Source organism: Chiloscyllium plagiosum, chromosome 15 (genome assembly GCF_004010195.1).
Source record: "Chiloscyllium plagiosum isolate BGI_BamShark_2017 chromosome 15, ASM401019v2, whole genome shotgun sequence".
Lineage (NCBI taxonomy): Eukaryota > Metazoa > Chordata > Chondrichthyes > Orectolobiformes > Hemiscylliidae > Chiloscyllium > Chiloscyllium plagiosum.
The window spans coordinates 45,612,959-45,629,983 of NC_057724.1; the positions used below are offsets into that span (position 1 = coordinate 45,612,959).

The 17,025-nt window shown below is 39.6% G+C and overlaps 1 protein-coding gene across 1 annotated transcript; it reads left to right on the plus strand.

Annotated features, from left to right (window-relative positions):
* Positions 1–490: 490 nt before the first annotated feature.
* Positions 491–14,528, plus strand: mcts1 (MCTS1 re-initiation and release factor). Its single transcript, XM_043704823.1, has 6 exons — positions 491–587; positions 1,506–1,658; positions 4,292–4,389; positions 9,588–9,721; positions 13,643–13,710; positions 14,090–14,528. Exons 1-6 carry the CDS (start codon positions 577–579, stop codon positions 14,169–14,171), a joined length of 546 nt encoding a protein of 181 aa, XP_043560758.1. The 5' UTR covers positions 491–576; the 3' UTR covers positions 14,172–14,528.
* The last annotated feature ends 2,497 nt before the right edge of the window (positions 14,529–17,025 follow it).

Consider the following 17,025-nt stretch of genomic DNA (forward strand, 5'->3'; position numbering starts at 1 on the left):
AAGAATAATGCACAGGAATATACACCAAATTAGAGCACACAAAAAGAATGATGCTTAGTGGAACTGAAATTTTAGTAATGCATAAGAAATCATGCTATGGCAAGAAGCAGATGTTAGATTCTTTTAATCTTGGCAGTCCAACGTTTTACATCTACTATTTCCATAGATTGGTCAAAGTTACAAAATCACACGACATCAGGTTATAATCCAACAGGTTTACTTGGAAGCACTAGCTTTCAGAGCGCTGCTCCTTTAAGGTGTGGTTGGTCAGCAGAGATAGAGCAGCATTGTCCAGGCAATTCTGAAAAACAGTTTAAAACTATTACGAGGGGAATAAAAAACAAAATTGTTTACCGACATTTATCCTTTTCATATGGTGATTCTGAAAAGAAGTATTTTGCTTTCTGTGTAAACGTAATAATTTGCTGTTCTGCCACCCTCTCTGGCTGTAACTGAAACACAAACAATAATCCATTTGACGGCAATTGCTGTGATTTGTTATGTATTTGCGACCTGCCGTAAGGCGGTGTACTTCCTGCTGGGCCTCGTGGAGTTGGGAGTTACTGAGGCTGCAGAATGTTTAAGAAGTGAGTGTTTTATTTCAATCGTTAACTTTAACTTTCTTCACAGAAATAATCGTTTTGTAATGTTTAGATGCCTCCTGTCTGTTGGTTTGGGCTCTAATTCGTTGCACTTGGCTTTAATGATCGTTTTCCCACCTGCGATAAATGTGTCATTCTCTTTCATGCGATTGACTCGAAATAACGTTCAGGATCTCAGCGCTGTCCTCTTCCTTTTGATTTTTGATGTAGGATTTTACTGATTTAAATATCTCTCTTTCCCGAAGAAAAAACACGGAGGCACGTCTATTCTGTGACAAGCTGTAACGGACAGCTTGTGTTTGACCGGATTACCTATTGAATAACTCGAGATCGTTATAAAACGAGGATTGGATCCCCATTTCGAACAGATTTACAGAAGCAAAATACCGCACCTGTCGCCTCCCAACCAGAAGTAGGAGTAGAAAATGTGAAATACTCAGTAGGTCCGTCAGGATCTGTTTTGAGAGCAACTAACCTTCCAAGTCGTTTCCAGTTTATCAGAAGAGTGTTTTTGAATGGCTCTTAACAAACGCTCTAATTTAAAGTACAGTGGGCCCAGTGAGCTCCAGTTAGTTACTTGCTGTCAGGCTTGGTAACACAACACTTATGTTAATATGGTACTGTGTGGACTTAGCCATGTGATTTTTTTTTAATCTGGTGACTGTGGACAGTATAAGGTTCAACTCTGATGTGTTCTTTGGTCAAAATGCCTGCTGATGCGTTTAACTCCGGCATGGTAGTTGAGGAAATGAACCCCAGCAAAGTTGACATCTTTGGAAAAACAGCAAGAACAGTTTTGAAACTGTGTGTATGTGGAGCCCAGAGTATTTGTGTGGAGTGTTTCTATTGTGTTTTAGAAGATGTTGACAATGATATTGATTCATTTATTTTCTATCTTAACAGATTTGATGAAAAGGAAAATGTTACAAATTGCATCCAACTGAAGACATCTGTTATAAAAGGCATTAAGAATCAGCTGGTTGAACAGTTTCCTGTAATTGAGCCATGGTTGAACCAAATCATGCCAAAGAAGGATCCTGTAAAAATAGTGAAATGGTATAATTTAATATTTGATTGCAAAGAAAATTCAGTTATTAAATGATATTGCTCTTCTGTCTTCAAGTGCCATTTCTGCTCAAGAGTTTGATCTGAGCAATTCATATTTGCAGTCACAGTGCAGATAGATTGTTTACATCACACCTACCCATTCTATTCCATTTCCATCATAAACTATGATTTAAATGCTTTATAATTTTACAGCATTTGGCTCATAGCCTTGTATGTTTTGACATTGCAAATGTACATCTAAATACTTAGGAGGGTTTATCATATTGTGAAGGTTTATCACTCTTGGAGATGGTGAGTTCCAGATTCTCACCTCCTCCTGAGTGAAAAAAAAATGCACTCTAAACTTTCTGTTCTTTACCATAGATCTACGCTTCTTGGACACTGATCCCTCCACCAAGGGGAACGTTCCTTCCTGTCTACCCCATCTCTGTACCTCAAATTTATACATCTCAATCATGTCCCCCCTCAATTTCCTCTGCTCCAAGGAAAACAACCTCTGTCTATCCGATCTCTGCATAACGAAAACTCTCCAGCCCAGGCAGCTAAATTTCCTCTGCACCCTCGCCAATGCAATTACATCCCTCCACAATGTAGATTTGGAACTGGACACAATACTCAAGCTGTGAACAAACAAATGTTTTATATAATTCCACCATAATCTCCCTACTCATAAACTCAATGCCTTGGCTAATAAAGGCAAGTATCCAACATGCTTTCTTAACCACTTTCTCTCCCTGTCATGCTATTTTAAGCAACTGGTGAACATGCACACCAAGATTTGTCTGTTCCTTATTGCTTCCCAGGATCCTACCGATCATCATGTATTTGTTTGTCCTGCACAAGTGTGTCACCTCACTGGATTGAATTCCATTTGCCAGTGATTAATCCAGGGGCCCAGCAAAAAAGAATGATATCACAGGGTAAACTGTAAATTCATTTGTTGGTGGTAACTGCTAATGTGATATCTATTATAGGTTATTTTAAGATTGAAGGTAAATAGGAGAAATATTTACAGGCAATGAACTAAAAGACCAATACAAAACTATAAAAAATCAAATTAAGAATGAAGGAATTACAGTAGAGATGCTGGGCAAATGATATGTTCTTACGGCAAGACATGTGGGCTAGTGCACCCCATTGTGATTTATGGTGAGTACATCTACAGTAAGTGTTGGTTGCTGAATGAACTGCAGCTCAGATCTGATGAGCTGGAGTCTGAGCTTTGAACATTGCGACTCTTTAGAGAGGGGGAGAGCTACCTGGATGCTATGTTTCAGGACGCAGTCGCACCGATCAGATTAACTACCTGAAATTTGGTCAGGGACAGGAGGGTGTGACTATGAGCAAGGCACGTAGAGGGATCCACGAAGTATTGCTGAAGGACCCTCAGCCTTTAAGCTGGTCTAACCTGGATTTTAGGTTAGGTTGATGATCCCACAGCAGGACGGGGAAGAAAATAGAAGGTTGTCCTAAATGTTCTTTTCCTTCAGCCCTCTGTAAAAGAGAACAGGATCACTCATCAATGGCAAAGACCACCTGCTAAAAGCAACAATCAATATCTGCTTCTCCCTCAGAAGCAAAGACCATAAGTCCTTCTCATGGTTTGTGAAACCTAATGCTCTAGAAGGCCATTTATCTAGGGAAAAAACTTTGAAGTGATCGTATAGTGACCACGCCAATATTTTTCCTTTTCACCACCATAAATTATAGCGGTCGGAGCGGTCTCCTTCCCAGAATGTGGGCAGCACCAGGAGGGATTCCTTTTTGGCAGATTGGCAGTGCCAGGTTTCTTAGCTGAAATGGAGGTCCTCAGAGGAGGAAGGAGCAACAACATAAGCTAGAATGAACACTGTCTGCTTCAGCATGGTGGGCCCAGCATTGAATTTGAGCCCAGTTTGGGATCTGGCAGCTTCAGCAAACTAATGGCGGCGATGATGTTTATGGAGGCAAGATGGTGCCAAAGAATTGTGACATGTTTCCAGCATTGGCAGCGCAGCTCCAGGCCTTGGTTGGGCCTGGGTACCTGACAGAGGTGATGACATTCTGACTGTGGCGAGCGTGTGGGGACTCAGGGCACCTGAGTGTTCGCAGACTGAAGGATAGATTTTGTGGCTTTATTTTTCTGGCAGTGAGGACTTGTGGGGGGGGGGGGGTGATCTGGACGTTTCTTTTATTTCTGTTTCTGTTTTTAAACCTGTCTTTTGTCTACTAAATTGGCACCGGAAAATGGCGATTTTTGTACACTTTCCCTGTACTCTGGTATTCTTGTACTCGAGTACACGTGACAATAAAATTTAAATCTAAATCTTTCATTGCGGTGTTTTGCTTATTGTAGAATGGCTGCCTTCATGAGAAAAATCATTCCACTTCTAAAAATGACTTATTAGATTTGTGTTGTATTGAGGTAAGTTCAAAAATAGGGTGTGAAGTAATTCATTTATTTAAAAATCATAAGTGATTATGAAAAAAGGCACTTTTTTCAGATTATTAACTTTTTTCCTGATACAAAATGATGTACAAACTACAGAATCTTTTGAATAATCTGATTGTCTTTTGTTTTTAATGGAATTATGATTTTTGTGAGTTGAGCCTGATTTTTGTTCTTTCTATTTTGTTTTCAGCCATGAACATATAGAGATCCTGACTGTTAATGGAGAATTGCTATTTTTCAGACAAAGGGAGGGACCTTTCTACCCCACCTTACGATTACTTCATAAATGTAGGTTTACTGCCCTTAGTATATTTGGAGGACTTGTAAACCCCTGAATGTCTCCTTGGGGAAATGTGGCAATGTTCCTCAAGTTTTTGAAGTAAAAGCCAGAGTTGTATGTTTATTGTGAAATAATAGGTACTACTTTTTAAAATGTTTTTATAAAATTGTTTTAAGAAGAGCAGTCCTTTCTGCAAAGAATTGTGAACAGTGATGTTACTGTTTAATCAGGCAATAAAATAGCCCCTGATCATACATGTGCAAAGAATGTCATTACTGCTTGGCAGATGACAAGGTGTAGTCAACAATGTAGTGGATCTACCATCTGTGCATCACACCTGATATTTTGTTCTCAGATCAGTACTTCTCATTTAATTGCACTAGTGTATGCAGATCAAAAATAATATTTATAGTGAACATCATGCCTGACTAAGTATAAAATCAACCTGCAAAGATATTGTGAAGTCTTAGTTTTCTAGATTTAGAAAATGTGCAATTATCCATTTTGGCAGGAAGAATAAGAAAAGTATATTATCTAAATTGTGAGAGATGCAGAGAAATCGGAGTGTGCCAGTGCATGAATCATTAAAGGTTAGTATGCAGATACTGCAAGCTTTTAGGAAAACTCATAGAATGTTACTGTTTTATGTGAGGGGCTTCAAATACAAAAGTTAGGAAGGTTACAAGGCATTGGTGAAATTGCATCTGAAGTACCGCATACAGTTCTGGTCTTTTTTAAGGAAGGGTGTTAATGAAAGCAGTTCAGAGAGGTGAATGAATATCTGGAATGAGTAAGTTGTGTTAGGCAAGATTGGAGAGGGTAGGTTTGTACCATTGCATGCTAAAGGAATATAAGGTGTCTTAATTGACACTTTGAAGGAGAACCTCGGACAAGGGATCACTATTTCAAACACAGCATTACCCATTTAAGACTGAGATCAGAATTTCTTCCTTGCAGAAGGTCATGAGTCTTAGGAGTTTTGTGCAGGTTTAAAGCCCCAAAGAGTGGTAGAAGCAAAGCCCTTGAATATTTTTAACGCAGAGATATAACCTTTCAACCTCTTGCTGATCAAGGATTTTAAGGGTAGCTGGGAATACAGAGTAATCAGATTGATCATATCATTGAAGAGTAGACCATGCTTCAGGGCCGTGGTTATACTCCTACTCCTGATATTTATGACTTTATGCCAAAAGTATGTAGCTGTCAATTTTATTATGTAAAGTTTGTGTGTTAATATGTTCTTCAAAGCGATGTGGTTGGATGGAGATAAATAATAATCTGAATGAATTAATACAGTTGAATCAATTTTTTTGGAAGTCTTGCATAGTTATTCGATCAGGAGATAGTAAACCTCAGTCAGACTATTGAACAAGCAGCTTATTGTGGTCACATGAGCATTAGAGTCAGCTAGATTATCCATATTGGACGGATATTCAGCATTTCATCGAACCAGTGAGCTTGTGACTTGTTTGAAATCTGGGACTGAATGACTGCACAAAAGACCAGCTGTGATACCATGTGCAGCTGTTATGGAGGCACAAAATGAGCAACTATTACTTTAAAAGGAACTCAAGAGTGCAGTGAAAGAAGCTGCAAGATCTGAGCTCGCCACACATATTTACTACTTCTATTGAATATGACAAAAAATACTCAGGCTCTGAATGATCAGTAAGGAGGATATATTTTGACTTTAGTATGCTTCTGGCTGATGAAAGGACATCAGTTATTCAGGGAAACAGTTCCTAAATTCATGATATCTTTGGATTTGGGGCCAAAGGTCAAACCAGATATCTTGTTTGGAGAAATAACTGGAGAGGAGAGAAGTAAGAAGAAATTTGCTTAAAAAGCATCGTGGAGGATTTCAATATGCAGTGCACTGGGAAAATCAGGTTGGTAGTGGAACTCAATAAAGAATACATGGAATATTTACAAGAGTTTTTTGGAGCAGCTTGTAGTAGAGTCAACTAGAGAACAGGTAATTCTGGATGTGATGGTGTTTAATGAAGCAGACTTGAATAGGCAGCTAAGATGAAAGAATTCCTTGAAAGCAGAGTTGCAGGTAGACAGGACAGAGAAAAAAGCATTTGGTATGCTTGCCTTTCTTGGACAGTGCATTGAGTACAGGAGTTGGGAGGTCATGGTTTGGCCACTTTGGGAGTATTGCATGCAATTTTGGTCTCCCTACTACAAGAAGTATGTTGTGAAACTTGAAAGGGTTCAGAAAAGATTTACAAAGATGTTGCCAAGATTGGAGGGTTTGAGCTATAGGGAGAGGCTGAATAGGCTAGGACTATTTTCCCCGGAGTGTCAGAGGCGGAGGGGTGACCTTTTATAGAGGTTTAGGAAATCACGAGGGACATGGATAGCGTGAATACACCAGGTCTTTTCCCGAGGTTGGGGGAATCTGAAACTAAAAGGCATATGTTTAAGGTGAGAGGGGGAAGATTTAAGTGTGAACTAAATGGCAACTTTTTCATATATAGGGTGGCGTGTGTGTGGAAAGAGCTATTGGTGGCGGCTTACAATTACGCACGGTGGCACAGTGGTTAGCACTGCTGCCTCACAGCGCTAGAGACCCGGATTCAATTCCCGTCTCAGGCGACTGACTGTGTGGAGTCTCCCTGTGTCTGCGTGGGTTTCCTCCGGATGCTCCGGTTTCCTCCCACAGAAAATATGCAGGTTAGGTGAATTGGCCATGCTAAATTGCCCTTAGTGTTAGGTGAAGGGGTAAATGTAGGGAATGGGTCTGGGTGGGTTGCGCTTTGGCGGGTTGGTGTGGACTTGTTTGGCCAAAGGGCCTGTTTCCACACTGTAAGTAATCTAATCTAATCTAAAAAAAAATTTAAAAAACATCCTGATGGGTATATGAATAGGAAGGGTTTAGAGTGATATGGGCTATGTGCTGGCAAATGGGACTAGATTAATTTAGGATATCTGGTCAGCATGGACGAGTTATACTGAAGAGTCTGTTTCCATCCTGTTCATCTCTAAGACTCTATTAAAGTAGTCAATTATAAGTACCATATTGGCTTCTCCATCTGGAAGTAATTTGATCATTATCAACATTTATTGAAGAGGAGAGAACACAAATGTTGAAGAATTAGTATTTATTCTGAATGGGAAATTAGAATTGTTTTCTCCAGAATACTAATAATCTGCTTCACATTTCAATATACTTGCAAACTAATGTCTGTTCACTGAAATCTATAAAAAACTTAAATTCAGTGTTGATGAAGTATTTTAAATTTCATTTATTAAACCACATTAAAAAAGGTAACTGCAGTCAGGTAACCCTTTGCATTTTTGAGTTTCGAATTATAAGACTGTAAGACTATCCTACATTTTATGGTCTTAGAATTCTAGACTTCAAAATGCACATAACAAAAAATAATGAAGTACACGGATGCTCGAAATCCAAAACAAAAACAGAAATTGTTGGGAAAAATACTCAGCAGGTTTGGCAGCATCTGTGGAAAGAAATGAGAGTTAATGTTCCAGGTCCAGTGACTCTTCCTCAGAACTGATGGTAACAAGGAAAAAGTTGATATTTATGCAGATGAGGAGGTCACAAGAGAAAGAAAGAGCGAGAGCCTGAAGAGAGAGAAAAACAGACAGACAAAGGGGTGGGTCAAGGTCTGCCTGGGGGAACGAAGAGCTGCTAATTTGAGCTATTAGTAGTTGACAATAGACTATGTATGGTCACAACCAGTGTAATGTCAGGGTCTGGTGTGTGGGGTTTGGGGCAAAAACATGTTGTCTTTGGATATCTGCATACCAAATTCCTTTCCATTGGATACTTCAAAGGTGAGGGAGTTGTTAAGAAATTTGAAGAAAAATGTAATTCCTTAAAGGATTCAGGCTGCCCCTTGCCCTGAATTTCTGACTAGACCATGCTCTTTAGTTGGGTGTATCCACGTGCATCATTGTAGACATTGCTGCACTTATCTATCTAAACACACCAGATATGGTAAGTCTCCATCTGGGTTAGGGTGGTGGGCAGTCCCATTATGCAGACTCCAGACCCTAAAAGCACACCAATGAATCCTAGTTCGAAGGGCTTATGCTTGAAACGAGGATTCATTTGCTGTTGCTCCACGGATGCTGCCTGACCTGCTGTGCTTTTCTAGCAGCACACTCTCAAATCCTAGTTCAAAGCCTTTTTCCCCAGCTATTCTGCTGTAGTTCTTAAGAGAGCCTTGGGAAGTGGCCCTGTCAACAGGAATAATACAATCTAATGAAAAGCTCATTTTATCTGCTGACGTTTGAGATAATTTGGATGGCTGTCACAAATCTCTTCTGCGGCTCATCAATACTTTAGTCAACGATCAATTGAGGTTAAGTACTCCTGCTTTGATTTATAGTTTAAATACATACCCTTCCTACACGGGTTAATATTTTATGAATTGGACAAAGCTAATGCAAATTAAAAGAAATGTTTGCTTTAATTGCCAGTTTGTTGCTTCTTCCGTGATCAAAAGCGTGACAGAGCTTTGTTGCATACTAAACAATGGCTCTATTCTTTTGGTCAGATCTCTCATATCACATCAGTTGGTTTTTCTCTGCACATCCTCTGTGGCTGTAATACCATATTTTGCATTTTGTTCGATTATCCTGATGTACTTCTGTCAGTATGATTTGCCCGGATAGCCTGCAAAACCGTTTCACTGTATCTCAGTACATGTGACAATAATTAATCAAATCAAACCAGGTGCAATCATCCAAGTTGGTATGCCTCTCAAAAATGTGATTTCCCCCCCAAAAAAACCTCAAACTGTAACACGATACACTAAACTTACATTTTCAAAGTGGTTCCTCCTGACTGCTGGCCTGAAACACCTGGAAAGCAATACACATGTGAATGGTGGATGTGAGCAGGGTAAGCCTGAGCTGTAATGCTCCCACTATTCCACGGTAACATCGACCAGGCACACTTGATGTCTAAAGGAATGAAAATGTCCAGTTAGACAATTTCCTAAAATCATTTGGATAGGAGAAGACAAATGTAAAAGAACTATCCTTAATTTGACTGTAGGATTTTACATTTACTGTGTTTATTTGGAATGGGTTTGTAGCAGACCTTTAGTATTATTTTAATTATAATTTATGTACAAACATGACTTGAGGTATGTATTTTGTAATGAAAATGTTTTACTTAAAATAATTTACATAACTTTAATGTTCATTATCTCACAATTCTTTGTCACAGATCCTTCCATCTTGCCACATCAACAGGTTGACAAAGGGGCTATCAAGTTTGTGCTTAGTGGCGCCAATATTATGTGTCCTGGACTAACTTCCCCCGGAGCAAAGCTTCATCCAGCCGACACTGACACGATAGTTGTATCCTCAGTGTGACTCACTTGCCTGCTTGAAACCAAATTCTATGAATAAGTATTTTTATTTACAGGAGTTCTAGTTCATAAGGGTGTGTTGTGCATTGATTTGTTTTATAATCTCATCAGTGCAATTGGTCGTTTAATGCATTTATATAGTAGTCCTTGAAGGTGTGATAAATATGATCAGAATTCTTGTTGTTTGAAAATGATTGTTCGGCACGTTTTTAAGGGCTCCTAACTTGTTTGTTTTTTTCCCCTACCCTTACAAGGGCAGTCAGTCCTCCATTACTGTTACAGTTTCTCTGGGACAAAAAAAAATCAAGAAAGGACAGAATTTTGACCACCGAATTAGTTAGCCAACAAAAACTTTTATTTATATCTTAACCTTGAGAGTGAGTGTTGACTAACTATTTGGTGGTCAGAACATAGCAGACAATTCTTTCTTTCTTCACTTTTTTTTCTATCGCAGAGAAAGTGTAGTTAACTTTACTAGCTACAACTACTGTCCTGACTGAAATCAAATAAGCTTAAATTTAAAACAAAATATTCTAGGCATGTGGGTTAGGCCAGCATTTATTGCCTATCCCTAACCAAGTGGCCTGACAGGTTCAGTCAGTCACACCGGATTTTATAGATTGGATATATCTGGGCAACTTTGTACAATATTGGGAAGATGCCAGAATCACAGGTATATTGGAACAGCTTAGCTAAGGTGCAGCTAAATCTGGAGTACGAGTCTTGAATATTTATAGCTGGCATGTTGTCAGGGCCTTTTCAGTATCCAGAGCCTTCAGCCATTTCCTCAAATCACAGAGTGAATCAAAATGGCTAGAGACAGACATTTATAATCCTGGAGATCTCAGGAAGCTGAGCTGGATCATCTATTTGGCACCTCTCCCTGAAGATCAATGCATATGCTTCAGCCTTTTACTTTGCACTGATGTGCTGGACTCCCACATTGTTGAGAGTGGAAATATATATGGTGACTCCTCCTCTTCTACTTGTTAATTGTTTAATTGTCCACCATCATTTAAGACTAATCAGTTACCATATACACTTGTTTAAAAAGATCAATCACATGTATAAGTCGACCCCTTATTTTTCGTCAAAAAGTTTGTATTTTCCATATACCTTGTGTATAAACCGACCCTAGTTCTTCACAGTTACTGATGAACATTTATGAGTCAGTGTGCCTGCCCGTTGCGCTCCACTCTGCCTTTCCAGTCTGCTAGCTGTACCTCCCCATTCCGGGTCTTCTATTTGGCCAACCGTCATGCTCCACTGTAGGTTTTAAGAATGACTGTAATCTGCGGAGTCAGTTTCTGTGGTTTCAGTTACCCGCGGTTTACCACAGCACAAACATATTACATGGAACATTCCAGAACTAGGGACCAGGGGGCTGCCTGGAAGGTAAATTTCCCGTTTTAAATTACCATATGGATATTGACTTGTTTGTGATTGTCTTTCTTTCGCTCGTACTTCAAATACACAAGTACACAAACGACTATCAAGACTTGAGTACAAATTTCTTTTTTCACCATATGTCCGATACTCAATCACAGTAGATAGTACCTGTATAGTATGAAAGTATGAGATTTGTTTTAGCACTTTGTACAAGCTGGGCCCATTTTACTTTGTTTAACTTTGCTAATGTCCAAGAAACACAAGCAATACATAAAGTACAAGAGATTTGAGAGCAGCATACCATCCTATGACTGATTTAATTGCAAGTCTTTCTACCGAATAATATCTGCCTCAACTATCAAAACAATGCCTAGGATTACCTTACATCTCACGTTAGTTCAAAGAATTCAGTATGGTTTACATTATGCCACTTATACACAGAACAGCTTCAGGTATGCTTCTGTGGTAGGTCTTGGAAAATATCCCCTGTGGGAATGGGGGTCTACTGTACCATTCTACCATACCAGGCAGAATGATTTTGTAGATAAATATTCAGTATTGGCCATAATACCTTTTTTGTTTTGTTGTTTGTTACTTTGTATAGAGAGCTGGCTTTTTGTTGTCCATTTTTGACTCATGCCACCCTGAATTTCATCACCTCGAAAACAGTACCTCATATATAAGTTGACTCTCTAATTTCAGCTTAATAGTCTTCAAAACCCGACCTATACTCGAGTATGTCCAGTAGTTGTGGAATCACTTATCTCTCGCTGTCATTTGCTGCTCTCTCCCTTTTGATGTGCAAGTAATCCATGTTGTTGCTCCACCATGCTGATAGCTCATTTCATGTATGCCTGGTGCTACTCCCGGTGTACTCTCCCACACCCTCATTTGATTGAGGGTAGATCCTCTGGTTTGATGGCAATGGTATGTGAGGGATATGCTGGGTTATGTGGTGACTGAATACAAGTTCTGCCATGCTGATGGCCCACAGTGTCTCAGAATGCCCCACTTTTAGCTGTTAGATCTGACATGCCTGTGACAGGTGAGATGAAGTTGACTACATTTTCCCCCTCATTATTTCTCTCACCAGCTGCTGCAGAATCAATTCAGCAGCTGTGTCTTTTAGGACTTAGCCAGTCCAGTCATTAGTGATGCTGCCGAGCCAGTTAGTAATGGATATTGAAGTCCTCTGCTCAGAGAACATTTTGTACCCTTTTGTGCCTCCATGCTTTTCCAAGTGTTGTTCAACATGGGAGAGTGTTGATTCATCATCTGAGAGAGGGGTAGTAGTGTTTATCAGCAAATGGTTTCCTTGCCCTTGTTCGACAGTTCGATGTCAGTGTTGGGAAGTCCTAGGACAACTCCCTTCTTACTGTACACCGTTGTACTACAGCCACCTCTGATTATACATTTGTCCTACCACTTGGATACGGGCATGCCCAGTGAAGGTTTGGAGATGCTGGTGTTAGACGGGAGTGTACAAAATTAAAAATCACACAACACCAGGTTATAGTCCAACAGGTTATAGACACAGAATTCTGTGTCTTACAATCTTATATTCCACAACCAGCTGATGAAGGAGCAGCGCTCTGAAAGCTAGTGCTTCCAAATAGACCTGTTGGACTATAACCTGGTGTTGTGTGATTTTTAACTTTGTATTCCCAGTGAAGGTGATGGTGGAATCTGGGACATAATAATCTTCAGGAAATCCTATTTGATAAACACTGTCAGACTGTGATTTGGCATGTCTGTCAGACTGCGCTCCCAATTTTGGTGATGGCACAGAGGACTTTGCAAGATTGGACATGGCTGGCTTTTCCATTTTTGATCCCAATCTTAAGGTCAAAGACAGATGGTCTGTATGTTTATATTTTTAGCAGTTTGATACAACCAAATGGTTTGCAAGGCCATTTCAGGGGGCAGTTAGTAGTCAGTCACGTATTCCTGTGGGTCTGGAGTCAAATGTCAGCCAGACCAGATAAGGACATTACTGAACTGGATAGTGATACTGATTCGGGCTTCTTTTAGTTTCATAGTTCAGAAGATGTATAAATAGTGCTTTGTAATCCTAATTATGCAAATTATTTTTATTAAAAAGAAAAATTAGTACTCAACGCTAAAACAAAATCAACATTAGTCAAAACATCTTGCCTCTGAATGTACCTTTCAACTCTTCCTGTTATAAGTTCTATCCTACTGCTGATGCGATAGGTGTAATTACACCTTACCTTTGATGTTTGCTAAAATATGGCTGCATTCAGCTTTATTTTGTCCTCCCTGGCCAGGCCACATGTTCCTCACAGTTTGATAACTAATCCCTTGGGAAAGTTTACAGTCTTAATGTATTCCTTTATCTGAACTATAGAAATTAATATTAAACAACAGATTTCATATAGTTATATTTGAAGATTTGATTTCTATATGAAAAGTATTCATTTTTTGTTAGTTACTGTTCAAATGCAAGTACTTGGCTTTATTTTTTAATTGCTGCAACTTTCCTTAACTAACTGATCATAAGGCTATTACAGCAGAGGGCAAGCAACATGCCCTTTCTGTGGGAGTTATGAAGATGCCAGCAGATAAAATGTAAGTATGTCTTAACTTGCTTTGCTGTTTTATTTGTTTAAGAAAAACTGAGTTGTGTAGTCATCCTGGAATCGAGCTGAAGCTGATGGTCATGAAAGCAAAACACATTTGAAAGTCTTGTTCCAGTTCCTGGTAGTAATGGGCCCATAAAATAAGTGTCCTCAATTTCAAGTATATTACAATCTCACTCAGACTGTGAAATCAGTGTGGTACACAATGAAGGGTTTTTCTGTTCTGTTTTGAGACATGGGGAGAATCTTTTAAAAAAAATACAGATAGGTTAGGATCAGTTATGAAGTTATTGCTATTTTACAATAGATTAAAGAAATACATTGTTTTGCATATCCAAGTCCTTATTGATTTTGTGTTATTTCCACAGAGAACAAGTCAATAAAGGTATTGGAATCGAAAACATGCATTACTTAAATGATGGTCTCTGGCACATGAAGACATATAAATAACACATACCAGCGATGTGGGAACTGTTGGAAGAAACATGGATAGACCAACTGCAACACAGACATTTGTAATGTTGGATTTTGAGTTTTTTTTATTTTGCTTCAAATAAACCCAACACTTCAGAGAAAACGACACCTTTTTGTTCATCGGTTCTGGATAAATTCCTCCCTATTGAAACCTGTTCCAATTACAGAAGAACTTGTATTTACTTCTCTGCACAACAAAAACATGAAAATTTATTGACAACCTGACTTTCGTTAAATCATGAATCACTGCAGCAGTCTTGAGCTTGTATAGTGGTTTGTACAACATTGTTGCATGGTTAATTTCTCTTTGTTCAATAAATATCCAAGATTGCACAATGTTTATCTTACTTATAGAAACTTACAGATCATCACTTTATGTAATTTCACAATTGGAAGGCCTTGTAAACATCTGTAGACTTCACTGGTTATTCCCCTATGTTTGCTGTAAATACCTTACTCCAGGCACACTGATGTGCTATTCTATATTTCATATAGTGTTTTAATGTATTTGGGGGAAAACCTATCAAGTCTACTGGATTAGATCAAAAAACAATAGAGTAAACATAACTTGGCTATGCAATAGTTTGGAGCTGAAAATGTGTTGCTGGAAAAGCGCAGCAGGTCAGGCAGCATCCAAGGAACAGGAGAATCGATGTTTCGGGCATAAGCCCTTAGTTTGTTAAAATACTGGGTAGAAAGTGGCAATTTTTTTTCTTTCAGGGGATTGTGAATCACTGCCCTAGAGAAGTACTTTGAATTGCAGCCGTACATTTGCTATCGATAGAGCCACAATAGTGTCAGACCTACAAAGTTGTCCCTGCAATGATCCAGCAGCTCTCACTGTCACTTCCTGCTTTGGTTTTAAAATAATGTGATGAACTAATACTGAATCTAGAGTTTTCTTAATCAGAATCATCAAACAATCTCATATTTTTCCACTCTATTCTTGTTTGAGTTCCATTGAAGTCTGTTCTCTTAAGTAACTTGTGCTTACAGCATGTTTTATTTGTGGGATTTTTGCATTCTTTTAACAGTGAAAATCACTTACTGTCTAACATTAAACAATAACTTGTCTTTACATAACATTTTGAACATAGTAAAGTGTCATCTGACAAAATGACAGTTGTATAGGGGATCTGACCAAAAAGCTTTGGCAAAGCAGCACATACAAAGTAGTGCCTTTTTGACCAAAGTGGTGGTGTCGAGTTTCAGGGAAAAATAACGATGTGGACATCTTGAGTCATGGACACTGGCGTTGGAACAATTAAAATAGTCTGGAACAAAAGCAGCACAGAAATGTGTGCAAGGGCACAAAGGAATCCAAGCCGATGTGAGTATGCCACTACTGTCTCAGACTCCATTAGCAAATGCCTGGAGGACTGCATACCAAAGAAGTCAGTCCAAGTTTTCATCAACCTTGGAGGAATCTGGAAATCTACTCCGTACTGAAAGTCAAATGTGTTCAAGGAGGATGACCAAGAAAGCCGCTATGACCTCCATAAAGCCATCAGGGATGCCAAGAGGCAGTACTGAACCAGGTTAGAGGCCCATATCTAGCAGATTTTCACTATCTATAGCCAGGCCGAAACAACATTATGTAATGCAAAATGAAGCAGATCAAAATAGCAGATAAAGACACATCCCTCCCTGACACATTCAATGCTTCCTACAGTCAGTTTGAGCAGATATCATTGGCGCGGTGATCCCTGTTCCAACAGACCAGATGCACCTGTTCCCTTGGTCACTGCTGCAGACGTCAGATCAGCCTTCCTGGGAGTCAACCCAAGGAAAACAACAGGCACAGACGGTGTGTCTGGTTGAACTCTCAGATCCTGTGCAACTCAGGAAATTTGGCATATCCATAGCACCCTCACCAACTTCCACAGATTCACAGTCTAGATGCATAACATCCTTGTGTGGAAATTACTCTGCCAGGATCGTAGGAAACTGGAGAGAGTGGTGTGCACAGCCCAGGCCATCATGGGAGCCAACCTTCCATCCATAGATTCCATTTACATGGCTCGCTGCTGCAGAAAGGCTGTCAACATCTTCAAAGACCCTTTGCACCGCAGTAATGATCTCTTCCATCAGGCAGAAGATCCAGAAGCCTGAGTCATAGAGTCATAGAAGTGTACAGCATAGAAACAAACCCTTCAGTCCAACCTGTCCACGCCGACCAGATATCCCAACCCAATCTAGTCCCACGTGCCAGCAACCGGCCCATATCCCTCCAAACCCTTTCTATTCATATACCCATCCAAATGTAGGTTCAAAGACAGTTTCTTTCCATCTGTTAAAAGACTATTGAATAGACTCTCTAGCGTCAAATAATGCTGATCTTGTTAACATTGATCTCTCTTGTACGTGCTGTGCAATGTTACCTGTATGCCTCCATCTAAATCATTGTTTTGTACATCCTTGCTCACTATGATCTGCCTGTACTGCTCATAAACAAAGCTTTTCACTATGCTTTGGTACACTTGGCAGTCAATCAAACACATTTAAAATATATGTGTTGCCTAATCAGATTCAATGCACATTGGAAGCTCAAAGTTAGAACGAACAGAGTTGTTGTCTCTGGTTTGTTACCCGTGCCACGTGATAGAGAGTCGAGGAATAGGGAGAGAGAACAGTTAAATGCGTGGCTACAGGGATGGTGCAGGAGGGAGGGAGTCCGGTATCTGGATAACTGGGGTTCTTTCTGGGGAAGGTGGGACCATTTAAACAGGATGGTCTACACCTGAACCTAAGGGGCACCAGTATCCTTGTTGGGAGGTTTGCTAGTGCTCTTGGGGGGGGTTTAAACTAACTCTGCAGGGACATGGGAACC